The sequence below is a fragment of the Panthera leo genome, chromosome F2, assembly GCF_018350215.1.
Source record: "Panthera leo isolate Ple1 chromosome F2, P.leo_Ple1_pat1.1, whole genome shotgun sequence".
Taxonomy (NCBI): Eukaryota; Metazoa; Chordata; class Mammalia; order Carnivora; family Felidae; genus Panthera; species Panthera leo.
The window spans coordinates 73,816,751-73,841,818 of NC_056695.1; the positions used below are offsets into that span (position 1 = coordinate 73,816,751).

At 43.8% G+C, this 25,068-nt stretch overlaps 1 protein-coding gene across 7 annotated transcripts in view; it reads right to left on the reverse strand.

The window, feature by feature from the left end:
• DNAAF11 (dynein axonemal assembly factor 11) overlaps positions 1–25,068 on the reverse strand; it is a 77,222-nt gene that overhangs the window by 12,540 nt on the left and 39,614 nt on the right. For 5 of the 7 annotated variants that reach the window (XM_042923582.1, XM_042923581.1, XM_042923578.1 and 2 more), the window contains 3 exons: positions 23,362–23,427; positions 18,826–18,895; positions 17,530–17,625 (listed from right to left, as the gene is read on the reverse strand). In XM_042923582.1, the coding sequence (XP_042779516.1) occupies positions 17,530–17,625; positions 18,826–18,895; positions 23,362–23,427 (232 nt within the window). Of the gene's footprint in view, positions 1–17,529; positions 17,626–18,825; positions 18,896–20,928; positions 21,704–23,361; positions 23,428–25,068 lie in introns of those variants that run through there. The other 2 variants (XR_006198194.1, XR_006198193.1) reach the window with 2 other exon arrangements.

Consider the following 25,068-nt stretch of genomic DNA (forward strand, 5'->3'; position numbering starts at 1 on the left):
AATGATCCTCCTCTGTCAGGGAAGGTCATTTTCTTGGACTGAGCGAAGCTTTGGGAGGGACACACCTGGGGCAGCGAGGGAGGAAGGGGACACCCGCCTAGCCGGCTAGATCAGCCAAACCAACCCTGGTGATCAATGGGGTGACAGATGTCGTAGCCAGATCACCCTCGCATCCATTTTTTTTTTTTTTACCATAGATTATTTATTTTTTTGTTTCAAGTTTTTATTTAAATGCCAGTTAGTTAACATACAGTGTAATATCAGTTTCAGTAGAATTCAGTGGTTCATCACTTCTGTACAATACCCAGTGCTCATCTCAACCAGTGCCGTCCTTTATGCCCATCACACATCTGGCCCATCCCCCTCCCACAGCCCTCAGTTTGTTCTCTGTTGTTAAGAGTCCGTTTCACGGTTTGTCTCTCTTTTTCCCCCGAGTTCATCTGTTCTATTTCCTAAATTCCACATATAAGTGAAACCATATGGTATTTGTCTTTCTCTGATTTATTTTGCTTAGCATAATACACTCTAGTTCAATCCACATCATTCCAAATAGCAAAATTTCATTCTTTTTGATCGCTTAGTAGCATTCCATTTTATGTATATACCACATTAAAAAATATAACTTATTGTCAAGTTAGCTAGCATACCAGCGTATACAGTATGCTCTTGGTTTTGGGAGTAGATTCCCATGATTCATCACTTACATACAACACCCAGTGTTCATCTCAACAAGTGCCCTCCTCAATGCCCATCACCCATTTTCCCCTCTCCCCCACCCCTCCATCAACCCTCAGTTTGTTCTCTGTATTTAAGAATCTCTTACGATTTGCCTCCCTCTTTGTTTGAAACTATTTTTCCCCTTCCCTTCCCCCATGGTGTTCTGTTAAGTTTCTCAAGTCCCACATCACACACTTGGGCTGATGAAAACTTGGGCTGAGTGAAAACATAGGGTATCTGTCTTTCTCTGCCTGACTTATTTCACTTAGCATAATACTCTCCAGTTCCATCCATGGTGTTACAAATGGCAGGATTTTATTCTTTCTCACGGCCAAGCAATATTCCATTATATATAAACCACATCTTCTTTCTTATTAGGAAACTGTCTAAATCTGGGGACTGGTTCTTATTCGGAAACTGTCTAAATCTGGGGACTGGTCATCAAATTTATTGCACGAATTTATTGTCGATGGACACTTGGGTTCCTTCCATGTACCTCTACTTTAACAAAATGTATGTGGTTGCTTTACCAACTACAGAAATTACTAAGACGATGAACCAAGACTACATGTGCTGTGTAAAATATAGGAACCAGACGCAAGCGAGAGAGACCCAGCTCTCGATCCTTTAGGTTGAACCACAGGAATTACCAATATCTGACCATTTCTGACCTACAAAACAGTGATTTTTACATGGTTCCACTTAACTGTTATTTATATGAAGCTGAATAAGAATGAGAAAACAATCGCTCCACCTTAGATGAAGGCTTGCTATCGTGGTAAATTAAGGGAGCAAATGGACAAAGAAAATGGAATCTAACCAGAGATGTTCATTGAAGAACAAAATATAAAACAATCCATCATTTAATTTTTTTCTTGTGAATTTACCCTGGTTTCTCAAATCACAGTATTTAGGAAAATCAGAAGCAAATTTCTCTTTCTCTTGGATTTTTACTTGGTACCACGGTTTCAGCTATTGCCTCTATTAAATCTTCTCAAGAAATATTTACTGAGCATCTATTATGTGCCAAACATAGGAGCAAGTGGTAGATATGGAAGGATAGGTTAAAAAATTATCCTTGATCATCTCATGAGAGATAAAGACACATTAGCAGTGAAAATGCATTGAAGGAAGTATAATTGACAGGTATGTGTGTACATTAAATATGGAAGCCCAAGGGAAGGAGGGATGTGCACCGGTGACATGGGGAAGGCTTACTGGAGGATGTGAGGTTTGATATGAATTTTAAAGAAGGAGGAATTTGCCAGAAGCTGGAGATTATGTGGTACATTCCCTACATCAGAACATTCCAGAGAGAGAAAGCAAGCCTGAACAAAGACAAGAAGGTAAATGACCACATAAACTAGCACAGAATATTGGGTAGATAATAGATGGAAAAAAGGCTGAAGCACCAGACAGAGGTCAGGTCTTGAGAGACTTGATTTTAAGGTGCTTGGACTTGGCACAGGAGGTGACAGAGACTTTGCTGGGTTGTTGTGTGTGTGTTTTTTTTTTCCTTCAACTCAGCTGAAGGAGCAATATTCTCAATACACTCTTACTTTCACCAGCCCGAGTGTGTGATGTTAACAAAAATATTAAGTGCAGTGGCATGATGGCTTTTGAAAGAAAGTGTTTCTTTCGTCGCTAGGTAAAAATACACTGTTTTGTTTTTGTTTTTGCCATTACAGCTAAATTGCTTTCTCCTCACCCCAAACTTCACTCTGAAAATACTACTGACACGGAGTCTTATTAGGAAACTGTCTAAATCTGGGGACTGGTCATCAAATTTATTGTACGAATACATAACATGCGAATTATTGGCTAATCGGTTCTTCCGGGCTTCTGTCGGCCTGTCCACTACGGATGTGTACGCATTTCTCTGGCTTCCCGCTGTCCCATGTAACGTAGGTTTTAGACTCTGCATTCGGGGCCCCCTGGCACCCACACACCCTCTTAGAAGGCATCATTTACACGAAGGGCAATCCGTTATTCACAATTTGCCCCAGAAGGGGAGAATAGGAGAGTTAAATGGAGATTTTTCCCTTAAAAGAATTTACCAGTGATAACTGGCTTTCGTACCCTTCGGGCCAGGCCTCTGCGGGATTTTAACGAGGGTGTGATGTGGTATCCAAACTCACAATACACGTACTGAGCCTGCGTGCGGTTGTGTCCGTTTGTTCTCCTGTCTCTGCTCTGCTCTGGAGAGTTCCGGGTCACGTGGCTCCCAGCTGGGCCTGGCCAACAGGAAGCACTGGAGGGAGGCTGGAGAACCTCGAAGGAGGCTCCAGGTGTCCCTCCCACAATCCCTGTGTGCGTGAGCGACTCCACTCCACGGAGGGAGGATCTCCTGCGTGGCTGCCCAAGAGGCCTCTGCGGCTCTGGTTCCTTCCGGGTGACCTGGCGCGTGTTTTCCACCACCACCACCTCCTCCCTCTGTCCTGGGAGAGGGGGGACCCACCTGATGTTACGGCTTTCTGGCTGGTCTTACTCTCCCTCCTCTGGCATCTCAGATCTGCGTTTACCTGTGTAATACATTTCCTGAATTACTCCCGCAAGGTACCTTCCTGTATACATTTCCTGTATGCATTTTCAGTGCCTCAGTGTTTTCCTGAGTTTCCATCAGACCCTTAACTGACTTCCTCCGTGTGTCTCACACCTCAGGGTACTTGTTAAGACACACACTTCCACAACATCTAACTGGAATCCTCAGGATAGTGGCCTGGGAATCTAGTTTTTTAACAAGCTCTCTCCAGGTGATTCTATGGATCGGGGGAGTCTTGAAAACAGTCTTGCTGATCCCACAGCTTCGAGGCTTTTCCGGATGCCATTCAGTTACACAAGCACATTTACGGGATGTGCGATGGAAAGCCATTGGTGGGTTTTAAGCGTGAGAATAAAATGATCCGACTTACGTTTTAAAAAGGTCACTGTGGCTTTTGTATGGGGAAGGAATCAAAAGGTGGAAAGGACAGAAGCAGGGAAACAGGGAGGGGCCTGTATGAGATGGTCCAGCTGGGAGATGGTACTATAGCCTGAACACGGCTGAGGTGGGGAGGCAGAGGTAAGTAACTAAATTCAGGGTATGTTTGGGCGGTAGTGCTGACGACGTGTAAGGGTAAGAGGTAGGTCAAGGATGCCTTCTAACCTTCGACTTGGACAACTGAGCCTACGATGATGCCATTTTCTAGGACAGGGAAGACCGTGGGAGGAGCAGGTCTGCAGAAAGCAATTATGGGTTCATTTGGCCATTTGAAATCAGTCCGGCGGATTTACGCTTGTAGGCGGCTTATGAGCTGGCAGGTGCATATAAAATGTCTTTGATTCTAAAGCCTAGACAGTTTGCTAATATTTAAAGCTTTTATTTTCCAATTAATAACTCTAGTTTGTATTTCCTGTGAGGTTGAACAGCACTGGGGGACAGCATTTTGAATTTCCCAATTGTAGTTAGTGGTTTACTCTGTATTTTATGCTTAATATTATTTCTAGGGACTAGTAATTAAATATAATTTCTGTAATTTTTTCTTTTGGAAATGAGAATAAGCTTTTTGGAGGGTTTTGTCTATTATGAACTTTTCAAATTACCTTAATTATATTGCTCAAATAATAAATGGTCTTACTCTTCATTGATCATATTTATCAAAGACAGAAATGGGTCATAAATCTTCTAGTAGAGATGACTGCTTATCTGTCCTTATGTTTATAAGACCCTGGGCTTTCTACACTTAAATAATGTACAATCAATGAATATAAGGCCGTGAGTTGGATTTTTATTTTATATAATACTTTTATTACTATAGAATAACTTTTATTCCATTTTATGCTTCTTTGCTTTAAATTGTCATGTCTGATACTCATTTTGCCATAAGTACTCTAAATTTTGCTTGCATTCACTTCATATAGTTTTGTCCATTCTTTTGTTTACGTATCTCCCAGGTCTTTGAGTTTCAGGAGTGTTCTTTTGAGCTGGATAGCATAATGGATTTTACATCTGTTACTTTCTTACAAATATTCTGATTTTGTGTCTCCCTCCTGGTGTTTTTCCACTCCTGACTGTATTGACTTTTGTTTACATTTATTTTCTGTAATGCTTTGTAATTCACACATTTTAATTTAATTCCACTCATTTTCCCTGAGAATATTTATATTAAATTTCAACATGAACACAGTGCACTGAGAAGACCTAAATGTGAGACCTGAAAACATAAACATCCTAGAACAAAACGCAGGCAGTAACTTCTCTGCATTGGTCGTAGCAACACTTTTCTAGATAGGTCTCTTATCCAGAAAACAAAAATAATCTCGGGACTACATCAAAATAAAAAGCTTTTGCACAGTGAGGGAAGCCATCAACAAAACTCAAATACAACCTATGGGACGGGAGACGACATTTACAAATGATATACCCAGTAAGGGGTTAATACGCCCCCAAAACAAGAAGCTCATACAGCTCAACACCAAAAAAACCAACAGTGTGATTAAAAAATGGGCAGAGAGGGGTGAAAGGGCGGGCCTACGCCGGCTGACTCCATCTTGTTCTGTGTCCTTCACCTTGACCACACCTCCTCCCCTTGAGTAATACCCCCCTCACCTGCCTAACAGGACTCGGGCCCTTCCCCAGCCAATCGGCTGAGGCCACAGCCATTACCTCACCAACTGCCCCTAGACCCCAATAAAACCTTTGTGCTTTTGAAACTCGCTCTCTCTCCCCGGCATCTCACTGCTAAGTCAGTGCAGGTAGGGGATTGAGCTCGAGCTACTCGAATAAAGGCTCTTTTGCTTTTGCATCGGACTCGGCTCCCTGGCGGTATTTGGGGATCACGAATTCTGGGCATAACAAGGGGTGCATGGGTGCTCAGTCGGTTAAGCATCCTATTCTTGATTTCTGCTCAGGTCATGATCTCACAGTCATGAGATAGAGCCCCATGTCAGGTTCCGCACTGGGTGTGGGGCTTGCATAAGATTCTCTCTCTCTCTCTCTCTCTCTCTCTCTCTCTGAAAAAAAATATATGGGCACAGAACCTGAATAGACATTTCCATATAGACATGAAAAGATGCTCAACATCACTGATCCTCAGGGAAATACAAATCAAAACCACAATGAGATAACACCTCACACCTGTCAGAATGGCTAAAATCAAGAAGAGAAGAAACAATTGTTGGCGAGGAGAAAAAAGAGCCCTCGTGCACTGGTGGCAGGAATGCAAACTGACATTGTCACTTTGGAAAACAGTATGGAGATTCCTCAAAAAACTAAAAATGGAAATGCCATATGATCCAATAATTTCACTATTGGGTATTTACCCAGGGAAAATGAAAACACTAACTCGCAGAGATACATGCACCCCTATGTTCACTGCAGCATTATTTACAATAGCCAAGATATGGAAGCAACGTAAGTGTCCATCAATAGAGGAATGGTTAAGGAAATATGGTGTATATACACAATGGAATATTATACAGCCATAAAAAAGATGAGATCAGGCCATTGAGACAACATGGATAAACCTGGAGGGTATAATTCTAAGGGAAATAAGTCAGACCAAGAAAGACAAATACCATATGACTCCACTCGTAAGTAGAATCTAAAAAAAAAAAAAAAAAAAAAAAAAAAGCAAATGAATAAACAGACAAAAAGCTGAAATAGACCTATGAATCCCGAGAACAAACTTATGGTTGTCAGAGGGAAGCAGGGTGGGGGATTGGAAAAATTGGTGAAGGGGAGAAGGAGGTACAAGCTTCCAACTTTGGGAAAAGGCACAGCACAGGAAATACAGTCAATGATACTATCATAGCGATGTAACATGACAGACGGTAGCCACAGCTGTGGTGAACACAGCACAATGTACAAACTTGTCCAGCTTGAGTATAGTTAGCCCTGAAACTAACTATACTCAAATAAAATTTAAAAAGTTAACGGTATGTATTTGGTGGTTGCGAAAGTGTTCGTATGTTTGTTCTCCCCACTCCCAGTTTCCCTGTTTTCATGTTTTAATCTAAGTTTTAAAAATCATACAACTCTCTTTCTTATATCTTCTTCACTACTTCTTCCAAGAAAAATAACTTTCTGACTCATTTTGAAACTTTACTCAAAACAAGGACAACTATTCCTATAAGACTATTGAAGTAGTTGAGGAGGGGGATGGTGGCTCAGTAGCAGAGCATTAATGGTGGGGGGGACCTGGGGACTGGGAATGAGAAGCCCTCCTTAGGTTTTCAATGCAAGCAAAATAGCAGGAGGTATTACAGATTCGATCCTAATTCTACACGAAGATATCCCTACACGAAGGTATCCCCTATTAGGGGAACCTAATGCAGCACAAGTCTTACTTTTTCTTTGCATTTCCAAGAACCTACCAGAGCACCCAGTAGGTGATCATTAAAATATATGGAATGGCTAGGTGGATGGTAGGATAGGTGGATGGATGAGTGGGTGGGTGGGTGGGTGGATGGATGGATGATGGATGGATGGATGGATAGATGGGTGGGTGGGTGGGTGGATGGGTGGATGGATAGATGGGCGGATGGATGGATGGATGGATAGATAGATGGGTGGGGGGGTGGACGGATGGGTGGGTGGGTGGACAGATGGGTGGATGGATGGATGGATAGATGGATGGGTGGGTGGATGGATGGGTGGGTGGGTGGATGGATGGGTGGGTGGATGGATGGATGGGTGGATGGATGGATGGGTGGGTAGATGCACGGATGGGTGGGTGGATGGACGGATGGGTGGGTGGGTAGATGGATGGATGGATGGATGGATGGATGGGGGGGTGGATGGATGGGTGGGGGAGTGGACAGATGGGTGGGTGGGTGGACAGATGGGTGGATGGATGGACGGATAGATGGATGGGCGGGTGGATGGATGGGTGGGTGGATGGATGGGTGGGTGGATGGATGGATGAATGGATGGATAGATGGATGGATGGGTGGGGGGGTGGGTGGATGGATGGATGGATAAATGGATGGATAGATGGATGGATGGGTGGGGGGGTGGGTGGGTGGATGGATGGATAGATGGATGGATGGGTGGGTGGACGGATGGACGGACGGATGGACGGATGGATGGATGGGTGAATGGATGGAGAGATGGGTGGATGGATGGACGGATGGGTGGATGGGTGGACAGATGGGTGGGTGGGTAGATGGATGGGTGAATAGACGGATGGCAACTAATAGGACTTATAGAAAAGACCCCTAAAGATGCCTGTTCTTGTCTCTTTGTCTACAAATGGGGAAGAGGCAGGAGTTCTATGAGAGCTGCGGCTTCATGCATGCTGGGCTCTGCTGGCGCTGGGTCTACCTGGAGGAAGAGGCATGTCGGGAGCCTTGGGAGATCCCAGAGGTACAACTATGACACTCATCTCTGAGCCAGTAACATAATTCCAAGTTTAAGCAGAAGGGAAGAGAAGCTACTTAAGAAGAATCTGAGCCTTTTTGAAACTGAGACTTAGGAAGTGAGGGGTGAGGGCAGATCTGGGCCCGCAGGTGGTCATGGTCAGTGAGTGGATTCAACAGGGAGAAGACAGGAAGAACGCCCTAAGAAACCCACATCTTTTTTTTTTGGTCTCTTCCACAGTAATTCACACAGTGCTTTATTCACACTAAATGCTTAGTAAATCTTTAATGGATTGACTATTTTAATTGATTAATTAATAATTCATTGATTTTCTAAAGTTTTTTATAATTTGGCAGGAAGTTTTTGAGTTCTAGTGCCTTACTTCCACACATGCTAAATAATTCCCTCATCTGATACAAAAAACTTTCATATAACTTATTAATGGGTGTAGCATGTCTTTTCTCTACCACCGTTCTACTTAAGTATACACATGGCAGTGTCTTCCCCCATGCCTCATAAGTGATTTCTAAAAATGTCTCATAAAGCTTCCAAACTGCCTAAGTCCATTAAATACCAACCTGCACTGATGTAAGCCACTTACCTGATCTGGACGGTAGAGTAGTTGAATCAGTTACTGGGTAAACAGGACTCAGCAATAAGGCCCAGCCCTACACCTGAAATGGACTTATTTTCCACCAATCCTACATCAACTACAGAGGAATTGGGTCAGTTGTAAGTTCTCCACCTTTGTTACATGTTTCTGGTGTTTATATTTATTAGTTATCCATAATTCCAGTGTTGAACATTTAAAAATGTGAGGTTCAGAGTCCCGGAAGAGAAAATTATTAATATAAAACTTCAGAATCTATATAATTTTTAATTTGCCTCTGGCATTAGAGGAAGTTTACATTAATCCAAATTCATTGTTGATATTTTAATAATTTCATTCTTTCTTAACTGTGCCCTGATTGACTTTGCTAAGAGAAGCATGTAATTCACTGAGTCTAATGAAAAAAAGATTTCTTTAAAGAAAACAAAATGTTTTTTCTATTTAAAGACAGGTCATTAACCCACAATTTTAGAAAATATATAAATTACCATAGGAATGTTATTTAAAAATCTTTGAACAGATAAAAATACCTATATAAATTAAACATTTTTGAAGTATATTCCATCTCAAACAAGTACATACCTGGCAGCAAAAAAAATTTAAATTTTAGAAAAAATGATCAGAAAAATAAGAAAGATAGAAATATTGGCTATGATCCCAAAGACACCCAAGTAGTCTGAGGAAAATTTTAGAAGGTGCAATTACTGACATTTATATGTAAAATCAATATGACAGTTGCAGAAGACAGCTACATGGCTTTGAAATAAAAGTAGAAGAAATCTAACTATCAAACAGTTCCTCCAAAATTCTTTTATACTTGTTAATGCAATCTTATCTGACAGTTCCCCCTGGATGATCATCTCCACACAACAGCCTAAAATTGAAGACGGTATTTTATTAAGTTAGGACAAACATCAAGGATGATCATGATGCTTCCAAAGCAAAGACAACATCCTTTTACAGTCTTGCAAGAGATAGTCTCAGTGGGAGATATCCTCCATGGACCTGGAAAAGTTCATGGTTTTTCTTGCCAGCAGTAGTTTGGAATTGCTGTGGTGTTTATATCATCCCCTTCCCCCCGCCCCCACCATAGGTTCTCAGGGTCGGTTTATTACTATTCCAGTTTCTTCTCCGCTTAGGCGGAGCTATCCTGAGGTGTTCTGCAATATCTCCTAGAGCTTTCCCCCTGGGGTAGCTAGCTTCATAGAGCGCTCTCTGCTGGCTACCTTCCTTTCCTTCCCTACTTCCTGACCAGCAGTCCCTTCCCACTCAAGTAAATTGCCGTACTCACATCCCTACACTAGGTTCCTCTTCGGGGAGACCTGAAATTAAAACAGTATTTTACAATCTGTGTCTCACAATTTAATATCTACAATAACTGTGGCTGTCTGAAGGTTCCCGGCAAGAAGGAAGAGCGGCAACCTGGCAGAACCAGATTCCAAAACACTGGTAGTGTTTCAACTGGATCCCATTCATGTCTCTGTGTGCCTAATTTATCTTTGAGTGTGCACTCGATAGTTACTTAAAAACTACCTATAGATGTGTGTGTGTGTGTATATGTGTGTGTATGTGTGTATATAGTCTAAAATAAAATGGTTGAATGGATAGATAGATATTCACATACATATATATGGCCAGTCTCACCTGAGACTACCTTCACTCAAGTTCAAGGCTCAAGTTAGGGCCATTTTGATAGCCATTGAGACAGGCTGCTAGACCTTCTGAAGGGCTGGCTGGCTGCTTATTCACCTTACTCTTAGGTTACAGTCCATCAGAGTGCCCTCTCAAAGCGGGTATGGTTTACCAGAGTCTCCACCCATAGACTTATGCTTTTTTCTTCTCATCCCTGTGTGGCCACTGAAAGCCATTCCTTCTGCATCAGTGGACAGTAACTGTTCACTGCCACATTCGGTACTGATATTATTCAGGTGTTTCAAATATGCAGCCCACCTTCCTCAATTTTGTTCAGCGTCATTATTGCTCCCGATGACCTTGCTGGCAATCAGCAGATGATGTAGCTCTCGATGTCATTCAGAGTCATGAGATGAGGGGAGATTCCCGTAGGGAATGAGTATACATAGGGAAGAGAAGAGGCCCCAGAATTGAATGACCGCCACGCCCACTCTCGGAGGCCAGGGTACGAGAAAGAACCAGCAAAGCAGCAGGTAGCGGCAGAGGACATCCAGTGAGCAGGAGGATCCAGTGGCATAGGAAGAGAAGCGAGTAAAAGTGGTGTATATCTAACGCCAAGTAAACAAACGTTTACAAATGGAGGGACCGATCGTGGTGTAAAAAGCTTCTGAAAGGGCAAATCAGAAGATGAGGGCTTAGTAACGTGGACGAGACTGGAGACCTCAAAGAGATGTTTCCACGGAGGGGAGGTGGGGGGTGTGAATGCCTAGTTGGGGCTGGTTCTTTCTGAGGAAAGAATTGAAGCAGCAAAATACAGATGTCCGTTCCATGAGTTCGGCTGTAAAGCAGATGATGCCACTACCTAGAAGCGGATGGTTTTATTTTGTACCGGTTCGTTTGAAAGAAGGAAGATGTATTTAGCACGTTTTCTAATGCAAGATGCAGAAAGGGGAAATTCGATTCTTCTCTCTAGAGAGAAGAGAAAATTGTCAGAGAGAAAAAAAGGTCTCTCAAGAGCCAGTGGCAATGGGACCCAACACACACACGGAGAGTTTGGATAGATCACAGCCAGGTGGTTGGGCGAGGAGGCCAAGCGAGGGAAGACGCAACCGTTGGGGTATGTGGAAAGGACCTTGTTTTGCTTCTGTTTTGTTTCAATGTTGGAAGTTTGAGAAATGAGCTGAGGCTAAGAAATATGTTCAGAAAAAGGAGAAGTATGAATGGAACAGGAAAAGCTAGCAAGATGAGCAGGCAGCCGTCACTACAGATCCACTTGAAATTAATAAGCAGAGAGTAAAAGTGAGCTTAGGTCGGGTGTATCATACGTATATCCGAGTCGAGGGCAAGTGCGGAGAAATCCGTGTCCAACTAATGAAGACAAGGGAGTCTGAGACTGTGTTTTAGGATCGTGGTCTGTGATGTTCACCTTAACGTGTGACCTTCACCTCCAGCGCTCAATACAGCAGACTCCAGCAAGATGTTCACCAACCGAAGCCGTAAATATAATTTGCTGTTCAGTTGAGATAGCAACTTCCTTAATCTCGGTTAATTATTCGGAAAGAACACCCAAAGGAAATCACGAAGCGTACGCTTGGGGTGTTCCTGTAACTTGTCAGTTGAGAATCTAGATGGGAGCCTAATTTAATGACTTGGAACAAGCTTCTCAGTGAATACAAAATTTCCGTTAAATCTTGTTAAGCTGGACTGTAATGAGATCATATGCCAAACATTCCCAGGCTGATGATGGTGAGATTGTTTATGTACATGTAACTTAGTCTGACCACCCATTGAAGAAAACATGCCGAAGGCCAAGCATAAACTCAGGCAGTGTGATGGGAAATAATTCCACATAAACTGGGATTACAATCCTCTGTATGGGACCTAAAAATAAACCTCAGTAAATCTGTAGTAGCTCTGGAGAGAAAACCACACACATACCAAAAAAAAAAAAAAAAGTTCTGAGGGATGTAAAATAAGAATAATAAATGGAAAAACATACATTATTAAACATACGGTTTTGGTTACGTAAATATATTAATTCATTCCCGTAACAATCTATAGATTCAATAAAATATCAATCATAAAAAATGTTGATTAATAGAGGAAGGGACGTTACCAATTAATGGGACAATATTAGTCACTAGTAACAACGAATAACATGAATTAACAGTAAACAGAAATGCAGTGTGTGTTATGTCCCAAGTTCTTCTAACATACACAAAGCTACATATATTAATTTATATAATCCTCACAATAACCTTTTGTAACATGAGTGATTATTAATATCATTTAATGGACAGGGCATCTGAGGCACAGAAGGATTAATAATTTGCCCACGGCCATACAAATGCTGAGTACAATTACCAGGGTTTAACCTGGGTTCTCTGGCTCCAGAGCCCCTTCCTTAATCATTTCCCCTGCTTCCAAACTGCAATGACAACAAAAATCCCAACAGCACTTTTGGAGGCAGAATTAGATAAAACTATTTTAAAGTTAACCTGCATGGAAAAATAATAGGGAAACGGTTGGGGGAGAAAATAATTAAGCAGGAGATTCACGTTCCAATACTAAATGTATTTCATCTATTTTTTAAATTCTTAAAAAATGTTAAGGTTTATTTATTTTTGAGAGAGAGAGAGAGAGAGAGAGAAAACATGAGCGGGGGAGGGGCAGAGAGAGAGGGAGACACAGAATCTGAAGCAGGCTCCAGGCTCTGAGCTGTCAGCACAGAGCCCGACGCGGGGCTCGAACTCACAAACTGTGAGATCATGACCTGAGCCGAAGTTGGGCACTCAACCGATTGGGCCACCCAGGTGCCCCATTAAATGTATTTCAAAGATGCACTTAAGGTATTCACTCATTGAACAAAACTTAACACCTTCTCTTTGTCAGGCTCTGTTCTTGGTGCCAGTGACAGAGTACTGATAAGAACAGACAAAAATCCCTGTTCTCATAAATCTTAAATTCTTGTTGAGGGGGATAGACAAAGAAATAAACAAATATATAGGCTGTTAGGTCGTGATACAGTCTACGAAGAATATATAGCAGCAAGAGGGATAGTGAATGCTAGGGTAAGGAGGGGATGCTTTCTAGATACAGGGATCAGAAAAGACCCACGGATAGGAGGACACTTGAATAGAAACATGGAAAAGTTGAGAGAGCAAACCATGAGGGCATCTGGGGGAAGAGCATCCCAACAGACCGGACGCTAGGTGCAAGGGTCCTGTGGTAGAAGGCTGTTTGTCCTGTTTGTAAAATAACAGGGAGGCCAACATGGCTGGAATGATCGGAAGGTAAAATGGTACAAGATGATGTCAGAGGGATAATGGCAGGGGGAGGTGGTCAGGACGTTTCACCTTTAACTCTGAATGATACGGGAAATGGGACTTGATCTGACTTACATATATTATAAAACCATCATTCTGGTGGCTGTGCTGACAAAGGAATTACCAACACTTCTCCAAAAAAAAAAGACTGAGTTTGATAGAGGACACCCAGGGGCCACGTCCCTTGACTGGATACGTCTAATGTAATAAAAGGCTGCACACACTGGAACTGAGATTCCCTCTACCACGCCCCCAAAACTAAGGCTAGTGAATAAAACAGTGCTAGAACCTAAGGGAAAAGATGCCACTAACCCGTGAACAGGACTGCGAAAAAACTCACGAAACAGAAAGTTTCCTACTCCTCTGCCTGCCATCTGAGCAGTGGATTGCCCGATGCTACCCTGCCGGGAGAGCTGGAGTGCGTCTTCATCCACTACCGCACTCATCAACGGTAGCCAAGACATTGGCCCTTGAAGTCATGGTGGAGAAGGTACGGTAGGGGACGGCATCCTGGGAGACACGGCGCCCACAAGTGAAGTTATAAGATGGTACGTGAAGACAGAGGAATTCCAGCAGCACTCTAGGGATAGTGACATTTGTATATCAATTACATCTATCCACAGGACACAGACTCAGTGGCGGATGTTGGGAAGCATCTGGTGCTGTGGAGGGCAGGAGGGGAGAGCCTCTTGGAATGTGGACCTGAGCTGGGAGGACCCACTGGCATGTCGGCGACAGAAAATTTAGCCACGACCCCGTGACAGGGAGCAGACTCGATAAAACTTGCCTACAAGCACGCAGTCCGCAAAGATCCAGCCCCATTTAGGAGTAAGAAAAGGGAAAATTATTAATTTGATGTCTAAGACCAAATGCCGGAGGAAGGGTCTGATGAGAAATATTATAGCATTTTGTGGATTCGATTACAAATTTTACGTCCTTGGAAATCGTACACACCCTTGAATTTCCACCAATAAACACAATATAATCATCACAGCACAGACACAATCAAACAGGTCAGCTCTTTGCAGTATTCTTTACAAATATTATCATAAAAGGGAACCAAATATCACATCTGATCTTCTTTTCGTTAATTTAGAGTATCCCAATATTAAAAACTACTAAAGGGCACGTTGGGTATTTCTGGAACTAGGTTATCAATATGTTAAGTAATGACAACACTATTTTGTGAAGGAATCAAAATTGTACCTAAGGGTCTACCCGACTTTTACGAGATGCTTTACAATTCCAAGTCGCTGCCTCAGTAATTATAATGCAGCCAGATGCAGTCAATTCCACAGTAAGTTAGAGGCCTGGACATATAAATAGCTCAGTAGTTTGGTACTTCAAGAGTTTCTATGAAGATGTCAATTTTCAGTAATGCATACTTTTAATAGTACGCATAAGTAAAGTCAGGGTTCTGGATTTTTCACTTGTGATGATGTTTAAGAGAAGGGTTTTGTTCTTTGAACTTTATAGTCCTTGCAAATATCTCACTCATGAATGAAAACCAACTATTTTGGGGCAAGAAATTATTCTCCACAGGTTGTTTTCACTGACTATCTTTCAGTTTGAGGTGTGCAGTTTAGTGATTTGACAATTAAAGTCTTAGAGGAGAACACAGGCAGCAACCCCTTCGACATCAGCCGTAGCAATCTCTTACTAGGTATGTCTCCTGAGGCAAGGGAGACAAAGGCAAAAATAAACTATGGGGACCTCGTCGAAATAAAAAGCTTTTTGCACAGTGAAAGAAATAATCAACAAAACTAAAATTCAACCTCCTGAATGGCAAGAATATATTTGTATATGACATGTCTGATAAAGGGTTAGTATCCCCAAAATACAAAAATCTTATAAAACTGGGGTGCCTACGTGGCTCAGTCAGTCGAGTGTCGGGCTCTTGATTTCAGCTCAAGTCACGATCTCGCGGTTTGTGGGTTCAAGCCCTGCATCGGGCTCTGTGCTGGTAGTGCAGAGCTTGCTTGGGATTCTCTCACTCTCTCTCTCTCTCTCTCTCTCTCTCTCTGCCACCCCCCTCACTTGCTCCCTCTCAAAATAAGTAAACTTTAAAAAACTTCCAAAACTCAATACCCCCCAAACAAATAACCCAATTAAAAAATGGGCCGAAGACCTGAACAGACATTTTTTCCAAAGAAAACATCCAGATGGCCAACAGACACACGAAAAGATGCTCAACATCACTGGTCGTCAGGGAAATACAAATCAAAACTACAATGAGACATCACTTCACACCTTGTCAGAATGGCTAAAATCAACAACACTGGAAATAACACGTGTTGGTGAGGATGCGGAGAAAGGGGAGCCCTCTTGCACCGTTGGTGGGAATGCAAACTGATTATCTACCTTTTAAAAGTAAGAGACATATAAAGGAATGCTAAGAGGGATTAACTGAATAATAATTTAAAAGAAAGAAGAACAGAGATAACGCGTATCGATGTTTGTTGAACATAGTAGTCTAAAACCTTAAAAATAGATACCTCAAAGGAAAAATGTTATTCGTAGTTTATGAGTGAGAACAAAATTGAACCATTCTGAGTCCCTCTATGTAAATTATCTCATCTTCAATGGCGCTCTTCTAGGATGCTTTTTATTTAATAAGCCGCTTTCTATACTTTTCATGTGTCTTTAACATGAAAAATGTCATGTTTCAGTTCGAATGGAAGTTGCAAAAAAAAAAAAAAAAAGAGGTTGCTGATCACAGCATCACACTCTTGTGTAGATCAGAGGACTGAGGTAATTAGGTTATCTCTCAGAGTTCCCTATGGGCTATCCTAATTAGCATACAAGCACTTCCCCAACCGGTGGTAGTTACCAAGGACAATGTGATTCTTACGGCTGTGTTTGCCATCTTATTGCCCGACAGCACATTGTATTTGCTTTTTTTACTGACTCAGAGCAAAAATACATACTTGATCACCCATAATCGATCTGTTACAAATCTGGCTATGGGAAAATGAAGGATTAATAAATTATTATCGAAACCTTACTGGTTAATCAAGTTTATTCTCTGGGGCAGACACCCCATCCCCATTGTCCTGTTTTTCCTCAAGACCAGAACCCCATTTGACTGGCTCATCTACTCTGCCCCTTTGAAACCTGAGTGGCTAGGGCAAAGCTGACCCCACCCCAGGTCATGGGAGGAGATAATAGTAACCAATATAAAATAATAGAAACCAAACAAAGTACTTCTATCCCTTTGGCCAGAGATGGGTTTCATTGCCCAAGGTTAAGTTAATCAAGACTTGCTGGGCTCTTCAGCTAAATCGGCCTGATTAGTCCAGAGGAACTTTTGTTCCAAGGTGACTGGGGGGCTCATCTCTCTGTGTCTGTCCCTGATTCTCCGTTTGTCTATCTTCATGCAAGGGAAGGACAAGACAGCGTGCTGTCCCCGTGGCTGCGAGTGCTCCTCTCAGGAAGGAAGCGGGTCTGAGGACAAAGCTAACATATTGGAGAGACCCTGACCCTCCCCTGCCCGAGCCCTCCCTACCTTCTGGAGATGAAACACTTCTTTATGGTTAAAAGTACTGATCGCCATGTAATAGATGTGCTCGTGTTACCTGTCCCACTTGGAAGGACGAGGGGACTCACACACAACGACCCCCACCGCCGCTCTGGCTGCAGAGGTGGGAGGGGGCTGCAGAGGCGAGAACAACTGGCCGAGTGGTGACGGGGTGAGGCCCCCCCGCCCCCCGCCCCCGGGTCCCAACTGTGCCCCAGTCTCAGCTCTGTTCTCACACGTCCTGGTTCTCCTGCCTTAGCTGGGGTGAGTGGATCTTCTGGTTCCCTCAACCAAAAGCAGCCATCATTAGCTTTGATAGGTCAAGTTCCTTCAGGAGCCGACGCGCCCAGGCTGGAAATCGATCCAAGTGACAAGTGACATGGCTTACCTTGGGCATGCAGATCACCAGATGCCCTGTCGTCTGAGATCGCTTAGCAGAGCTGCTGTCCGGCTTCACTTCGGCAGGAAGAACAAGCTGAAATGGCTGACGACAAACAGGAAGTTTGCATATTACGGGAGAGGGTTACTTCAAGAGGCATTTTCATGACAAATTCAAGATCCACCGTGCCATTTTAAAAACAACGTGCTTAGACTTAGGAAAAAAAGAACCCATGTCCGAGCTACGCTTGATGTGCAGGAACTGTTTGACCTGTTTTAATGGATGGTCTAAAGAACAGTCATCGATGACAAACAGCAAAATAGTCATTGGTCCGTTTATGTTAACATGACTAATAATAAAGGATAAAACTCCTTGTCATGAACTATCAACGTATTTCCATTTTAAAGTCTTTATAGCATTCCTGTGAATGCTCATAATCAGCCAAAAATACTATTTCAAAAATTATAAAATTACAATTGCTGTGAATGAAATCATCGACAATTTAAAGCGGGTACATAGGGGCGCCTGGGTGGCGCAGTCGGTTAAGCGTCCGACTTCAGCCAGGTCACGATCTCGCGGTCCGTGAGTTCGAGCCCCGCGTCAGGCTCTGGGCTGATGGCTCCGAGCCTGGAGCCTGTTTCCGATTCTGTGTCTCCCTCTCTCTCTGCCCCTCCCCCGTTCATGCTCTGTCTCTCTCTGTCCCAAAAATAAATAAAAAAAAAAAAAAAAAAAAAAAAAAAAAAAAAAAAAATAAAGCGGGTACATAATTTAAATATAATCTCAAGCATAGGCTACCACATATATAACCATCTACTCAGCTTTGGAACAGTACTAACACAACAGAAATAAGTTAAAAATATTAATTTTATGGAGCTGCACCGTGGCTGGTCAACAACCATTCCCATTGTATACCACTCCCATTGTATGAAATCATGTGTCCAGGGGCGCCGGGTGGCTCAGTTGGTTAAGCATCCGACTTCGGCTCAGGTCATAATTTCATGGTTTGTGGGTTCGAGCCCCATATCAGGCTCTGTGCGGACAGCTCGGAGACCAGAGCCTGCTTCGGATTCTGTGTCTCCCTCTCTCTATGCCCGTCCCCTGCTCGTGCTCAGTCTCTCTCTCTAAACTAAATAAATATCAAGAAAAATTGTTAAAAACGTTTAAAAATCATGTGTCTAAACAGTAGCTCTCTGATTGGGCTTCTTTTTTCCTATTTTCATATTACTCTCACAATTTTTGAGGCAACCTAGCTGAGTTGCAGACTTAGCTTTTGAAATTGTTAACAGTCGACTGCATTATACTTACCTTCCCTTTGACCATGACCCGTACGTAAGTTGGTTGCACATCTACATCGATTAAAGAGGTGTCCATATACCTTCAAAATCAAACATGTCAAATCTTAGAATTTTCACAAACATTAAGCTTAAAGAAGTGCAAATAAAAACTAACATTTAAAGAACCGTGTTAGGGGTGCCTGGGTGGCTCAGTCGGTTGGGCGTCCGACTTCAGTTCAGGTCATGATCTCACGGTTTGTGGGTTCGAGCCCCGCATCGGGCTCTGTGCTGACAGCTCAGAGCCTGGAGCCTGCTTCTGATTCTGTGTCTCCTTCTCTCTCTGCCCCCCGCCCCCCACTTGTGCTCTGTCTCTCCCTGTCTCTCAAAAATAAATAAATGTAAAAAAAAATTTTTTAAAGAACTGTGTTAAATGAAAGAGAGGTTTACAATTTCCATGCTGAACAGGTCTTAAGAAGTTTGTCTTACATTAATCCCTAAACCAAAGGAAATTCAATATATCAGCAATTTCATTTTTAGAGCCACAAGTACACTTGGCATTGATTGCCCCTCACCTAAAAATATCTGCGGCCTGAAAACACCAGAGGTTTGCAAAGAAAAAAAACAACCAAAAAACAAAAAACAAAAACAGCTTGCCAGGTTCTTTCATGAATATTTTATTTTAAGCCCTTAAGACTGACATGAATAGCCAGGGATGTTGAGCCTACTAAGCGTGGGGCCTGCAGACCCCCACTCCCTCTTCCTTAGCTGCTCTCTGTCCCCACAGCTGTTCTGCAGCTGCCACAATGCCACCCCCCGACCCCCGCAAGACTGGCTTTGCTTCTCCCTGCCAAGCTACCTCCTGCTGATTAAGCAAAGCCTTCCATCTATGGCAGGGACCCCAGGATCGGCTGGTAATTGTTCTCCTTGGCTTTATGAACAAATCAAAGATTCAGGCTTCATCTCGCTTGTGTAGACAAACGATTATACGTATAATTGGACATTTAAAAATATTGTGTTGGGCGCCTCGGTGGCTCAGTCGGTCGATGTCTGACTCGGGCTCAGGTCAAGAGCTCATGGTTTGTGAGTTCAAGCCCCACGTCGAGCTTGTTGCTGTAAGCGTGGATCTTCTGTCTCCCTCTCTCTCTCTCTCCCTGCCCCTCCCCTGCTCACGCTCTGTCTCTCAAAGATAAGTAATCATTAGAAAAATTCTGATTGTGAACTTTAGCGAATGCAGCGAGGATTCAGAAATCACAAACATTAAGGAGAACACCAGGGCCGCAGGCACAGGCCTGGGTCACACTGACGGTGAGGAATTGACCCCACCCCCTCTTCCTCTGTTACCTTGGACGACATTCCTTAACCCCTCCCCGCCTGTTTCCTCACCTGGAAAATAAGGATGGGAAGTGCCCCGCCCCCTAAGATCGCAGTCAAGACCCAGGCATGGCGCCTAGCCCGGAGCTGGCGTTGACAAAGCATCATGCTTGTAATAGTAAAAATAAAAATTCTCGCAACAATACCAAGGCTGGGCAAGGTCTCCCCGAACCTCGTTGAATATCTACCACGCTAAAGGATCACATCTTCTCGTTCACGCGTGGGGCCTCCTCAAGCGTTCATCTGCCCCTCCCTACGAGGTCCTCGCGTGCTGTTCGCCTCTGCCCAAGACCGCCTTCTGCTGGTCCTCTGCAAAGCCCACCACTTCTCATCCCGCAATCGTCAGCGCTCAGTCCAGCAGCTTCCCTGAGCATCCCCTATACACGGACCACCGGACTGCAGGACCCCCGGGCGCCACCCCCGGACTCTGGCCCTTCCTGTGCAGCACCCTGACTTATTAGATGCCTGCCTGTTTACTTCTGGCTCCCCCACGGGGCCGTAAGCTCTAGGACAGCAGAGACTGTCTTTGGAATGTGCCAGTGACAGCCTCCCGTGCCCGGTACATAGGAGGTGTTCTACTGATATTTCTGGATAGAGACAGAAAGAATATACGAACGAACGAATGAACGAGCACATGAACGAACGAACGAATGAATGAATTTAACTTTCAGAGATACGTCCATGCGCCAACGAAGATCACAAGGAGTGTTAGTGTCATCAGTTCAGACAGAATCGTGGGAAGGGAAGGGAGGGATTTTACTACCTAGACAGAAGTCGCACCACTCCTTGAAAAAGTGCACGACAGGGGCATAAGGAAAGTCTTCGTTCGGGGATTGAACATGAAGAGGCCAAGAGAGCTACAAAGAGAAAGGGGTACACATTCATTAAACTCCAGGAATATGACCAAAAAATGGAAAGAACTAAAAGGATGAATGAGAGTGTTTAATGAAACACAACAGAAAGGGAGCTCGGGTTGCTGCAGGGTCAGAGGACACGAAATCAGGAGAAGAGCTGGGCGCTCTTTAAAGGCAGATGGACTGGCGGTGCGTGGGCAGGAGAATTAACAGGAGGTGAGACGGGGCACCTTGTCATGAGAAGGAAGGAACACACGAAGGACTAGCCCTTCCTCACCAGAGCCGAAGGTGGAAACAACCCAAATGGCATCAACCGGTGAGTGGGTGAACAGAAATGTGGTCCATGCGGACAATGGAGTATTACTCGGCCGCAAAGAGGAAGGGAATTCTAATACCCGCTACAACACAGATGAGCCCCGAAGACGTTACGCTACGTGAAAGGACACAAGACCACAAGTGATTCCGTTTATACGAAGTATCGAGAATTGGCAAATCTATAGAGACAGAGCGCAGGTTCGCGGGGGCCAGGGCACAGGGTACGTTTCTCACTTCCCTGTGAAATGAATACTTAGTGGCCATGCGCTTCCGTTCTGCGGTGATGAGGTTGTCCTGGGGCTCAGCGGTGGTAAGGCCGCACGGCATCGTGAAGTTACCGAGTGCCTCCGAATCGGACACTTGAAATGGCTGAAATGGCGAATTTTAAGTTGTGTGTATTTTACCACAAGTAAACAAAGTGGGACGTCGGGCTGTGAGTACATGTCCTGGCCCCTCTGATTACTGTAGTTACTTTGACAAGACTCGGTCTCTGGAAATTTACTCCCTTTTGGATAAATTTCAGGATAACAATCCCTCTTCCTTCACTGGGTTACTGGAAGATCAGATGAGATAGAGCCCACAAAACGGGCCTTAGAAAGAGAGAGGACTGTATTAAAATGCATGTATGTGAATATTCACTGGCTCCCATTACCAGTATTCATTCATTCACTCACTCAGGCGTTCATTCGTTCCTGCACTCACACCTTGTGGGTGCTGGAGACATAAGGAGGGCCGAACAAACAAAGTTCCTGCCTTGACCGCACATTTAAAAAAATGCAAGTAAATTAACAGTTTGTCAGGTAGAAATCAGAAAGCGCGAAGAGGTGGGAGGAAGTGCTGGGGTAGGGGTAGGCACTGTTTTACATCGGATAGCGGGGCACAGGGGCCTCCGTAATGAAGTGACATGTGACCAGAGGCCCTTAGGAAGTGAGGCAGCCAGCCACGTGGGCACCCAGGGTGATGGCGGTGCAGGCAGAGGGAGGCGTGGGTGCAAAGTCCCGAGGCACCAGTGTGTCTTGAAAAGGCTGGAGAAGTGGAAAGACCCTATACGTGGACCCTGAAGTCAGACGCATGAAGGACAGTGAGCCAAAACCTACAATCCTAAAGAAATGAGGCAGGGACGCAGCCAGGGGAAAAAGTATCTGCTGGAGGTAAAAAAAAAAAAAAAAAAAAAAAAAAGCTGCGGGGTGTACCCCTGGGTCTCTAAGAGGGGACTGGAAGGCGGGGGCCACCACCCGCCGCTTACTGTCACATCAGAGTGATTTGGAAAAAACAAGGAGGAATATAAAAGGACAGCGGCAGTAGGGAAAGCCGAGGGGCCCATGGTATCAGCGTTAGGAAACAGCAAAGTTCTGACAATTATGTAAACTAGGCCTGAGCGGCAGGGCCAGGGTGGCTCAGTCGGCTGAGCTTTAGAGTCTTGGTTTCAGCTCAGGTGGTGATCTCAAAGTTATGGGGTGGGCGAAGAGCCTGTCTGAGATTCTCTCTCTGTCTCTCTGCCCCTTCCCCCAGTTCATGCGCCCTCCCTCACAAACAGGATTTAAAAAATTAAAAGTGGCTCAGTTGGTTAAGCCTCTGACTTTGGCTCAGGGCAAGATCTCACAGCTCGAGAGTTCGAGCCCCATGTCGGGCTCTGTGCTGACAGCTCAGAGCCTGTCATCTGCTTCTGATTCTGTGTCTCTTTCTACCTCTGCCCCTCCCCTGCTCATGCTCTGTCTCTCTCTCTCTCAAAAATAAATAAACATTTTTAAAAATTACAAAAAAGATTAAAAGTAAATAACTAAACTCTGCCTTCCAAACAGAAAGTCCAAAGTTCGTAGCCCTGGGATTAGGGGTTTATTTACCTCTGCCTTTGTTTTCATTTTCATGCTTTTTAAAATTACGGTAAGCTCGGGCTTAAAAAACAAAACAAAACTTCTTCGTTTGGCAAACCAAATTCCATTACAAAATACTTCAGGACTCAAGACATGGCACTGAGAATGACACCAGAGAAGCCATTAAGTAAACCCATAATAAAATGACTTTACCTATAGACAGCAAGGTCCAGGATGATCTGGTTACGTTTTTCATCATCTTTCAAGGAGAAGTCAAGTCTAAGGAACAATCAATCCGTTGGGGGGAAGAAAAAAAAAAAGATGACGTCTTTAGCAATACTGTCCAGGTATCCCACCCCTTATCAAAAGTAAACTTGATAATAAGTATATACTAATCCCCGACGACAAACTTATTCTGGGAGGTGTTATTTAAAACTCTCAACGGAAACCTACAACACACGCATACATTATTTATTTACCTTGTTGAAATGTGAGAATCCTAAGGCAAACTACATACAAAAAAAGTAGCATTGGTGCAGAGATAGAGACATCTGGTGGTTAAAGCTTTCTTTTCGATTTCATTCAAGTTTGTTAGAAGCAAAACTAAAACGCTGGGATTGCTTATGGGGAAGAAAATGTCATATCTGCCTCCCTCACCCAGCGTTCTATCCCTTCAGTTTTAAATCGTCCTGTCTTCCTTCTTTCTCCTTGCCATCTTTTTTTTTTCTCCTTTCATTGTTGACCTTTGCACCACCTTGGAAAATGCTGAGACCCTGCCCATGATCTATCACCTCCATATAGACGAAGAAACAGAGGTTCAGAGAGGTTGACACAGCTGGGAAGGCGGCCATGTGAGCCTGGAGAGGCAGGATTTCAAAGCCCTACATCTTTCAACTATATCGTACGGCTCGGTCTGAGGTATAACTTCCATAGTGTCAACATACCATTCAGAATTATTTGGCTGATTTATTTTGAGCATTTCACTTGTCATATCATTCTGTAAAGTATATAGTAAAACAATATTAAAGGATGTATGCTAAATCGTTTGGAACAATTTGGCCATCAGCAAGATGTCTGTGTGGGCCCGTCCCTTTTGGTGCTTTCAATGACCCGGCCATGCGGGACTCCTTCAGTTGCTCAAATGACCCATCCCTTTGTGATCTCCTCTCAGGAGCTTTCTTATGTGCCGGTCCCTCTGCCTTGATTGCTTATGCCCCAATTGTCCAGCCAGCCAACTTGAACTCTCTCTTCGCAGATCATTTGAAAGGTAATTTCAGAGAGGTTTTCTACGGTAGAGATTGCTATTCATTCCCTCACGGTCCGCTTCCCCTTTCTCCACAGTAATAGGACCCCTGATTTTAACTAGGAACATGGCCGTGCAGAATAAAGGTGACACTTTCCCGCACCCCCCGCAGCTGGATATAGTCATGATTTAGTTCCCTGAAGGAGAGCATTATATGGCACTCTCCAGGAATTTCCTTAAAGAGAGGGCGCATGTGTCCTTTTCTCCCTCTCTTCTTCTTCCTCCAGTTGGATGGAAGAGACTATGGGAGACCCAGTCATGAACTACAAAGACTACTTAGCAAGCTGCTGCAACTCTCCGGGCAAGTGGGGGATGGCGTTAGTGAGAAGCTGTGGATTCAGGTGATATTGAAGGAAGAAATTATAAGGTCACTGATAACATGACCGAGAGAAGAGTCAAGGATGAATCCAAGGTGGATGCTTGCTACTGAGTTGGAGAACGCTGGGGAACGAGACGGAAAGTGATCGTGGGGATAGAAATTAGGACTTCTGTTTCTGTCATGGTAAGTTTATAATACCTATCTTATAATCCCATGGCGAGGACAAATAGCTCATTAAACATCCAAGCCTTGAGTTCAGGGAAGAGGTTGGATCTGGTTGTAATGTACAGATGGTGTT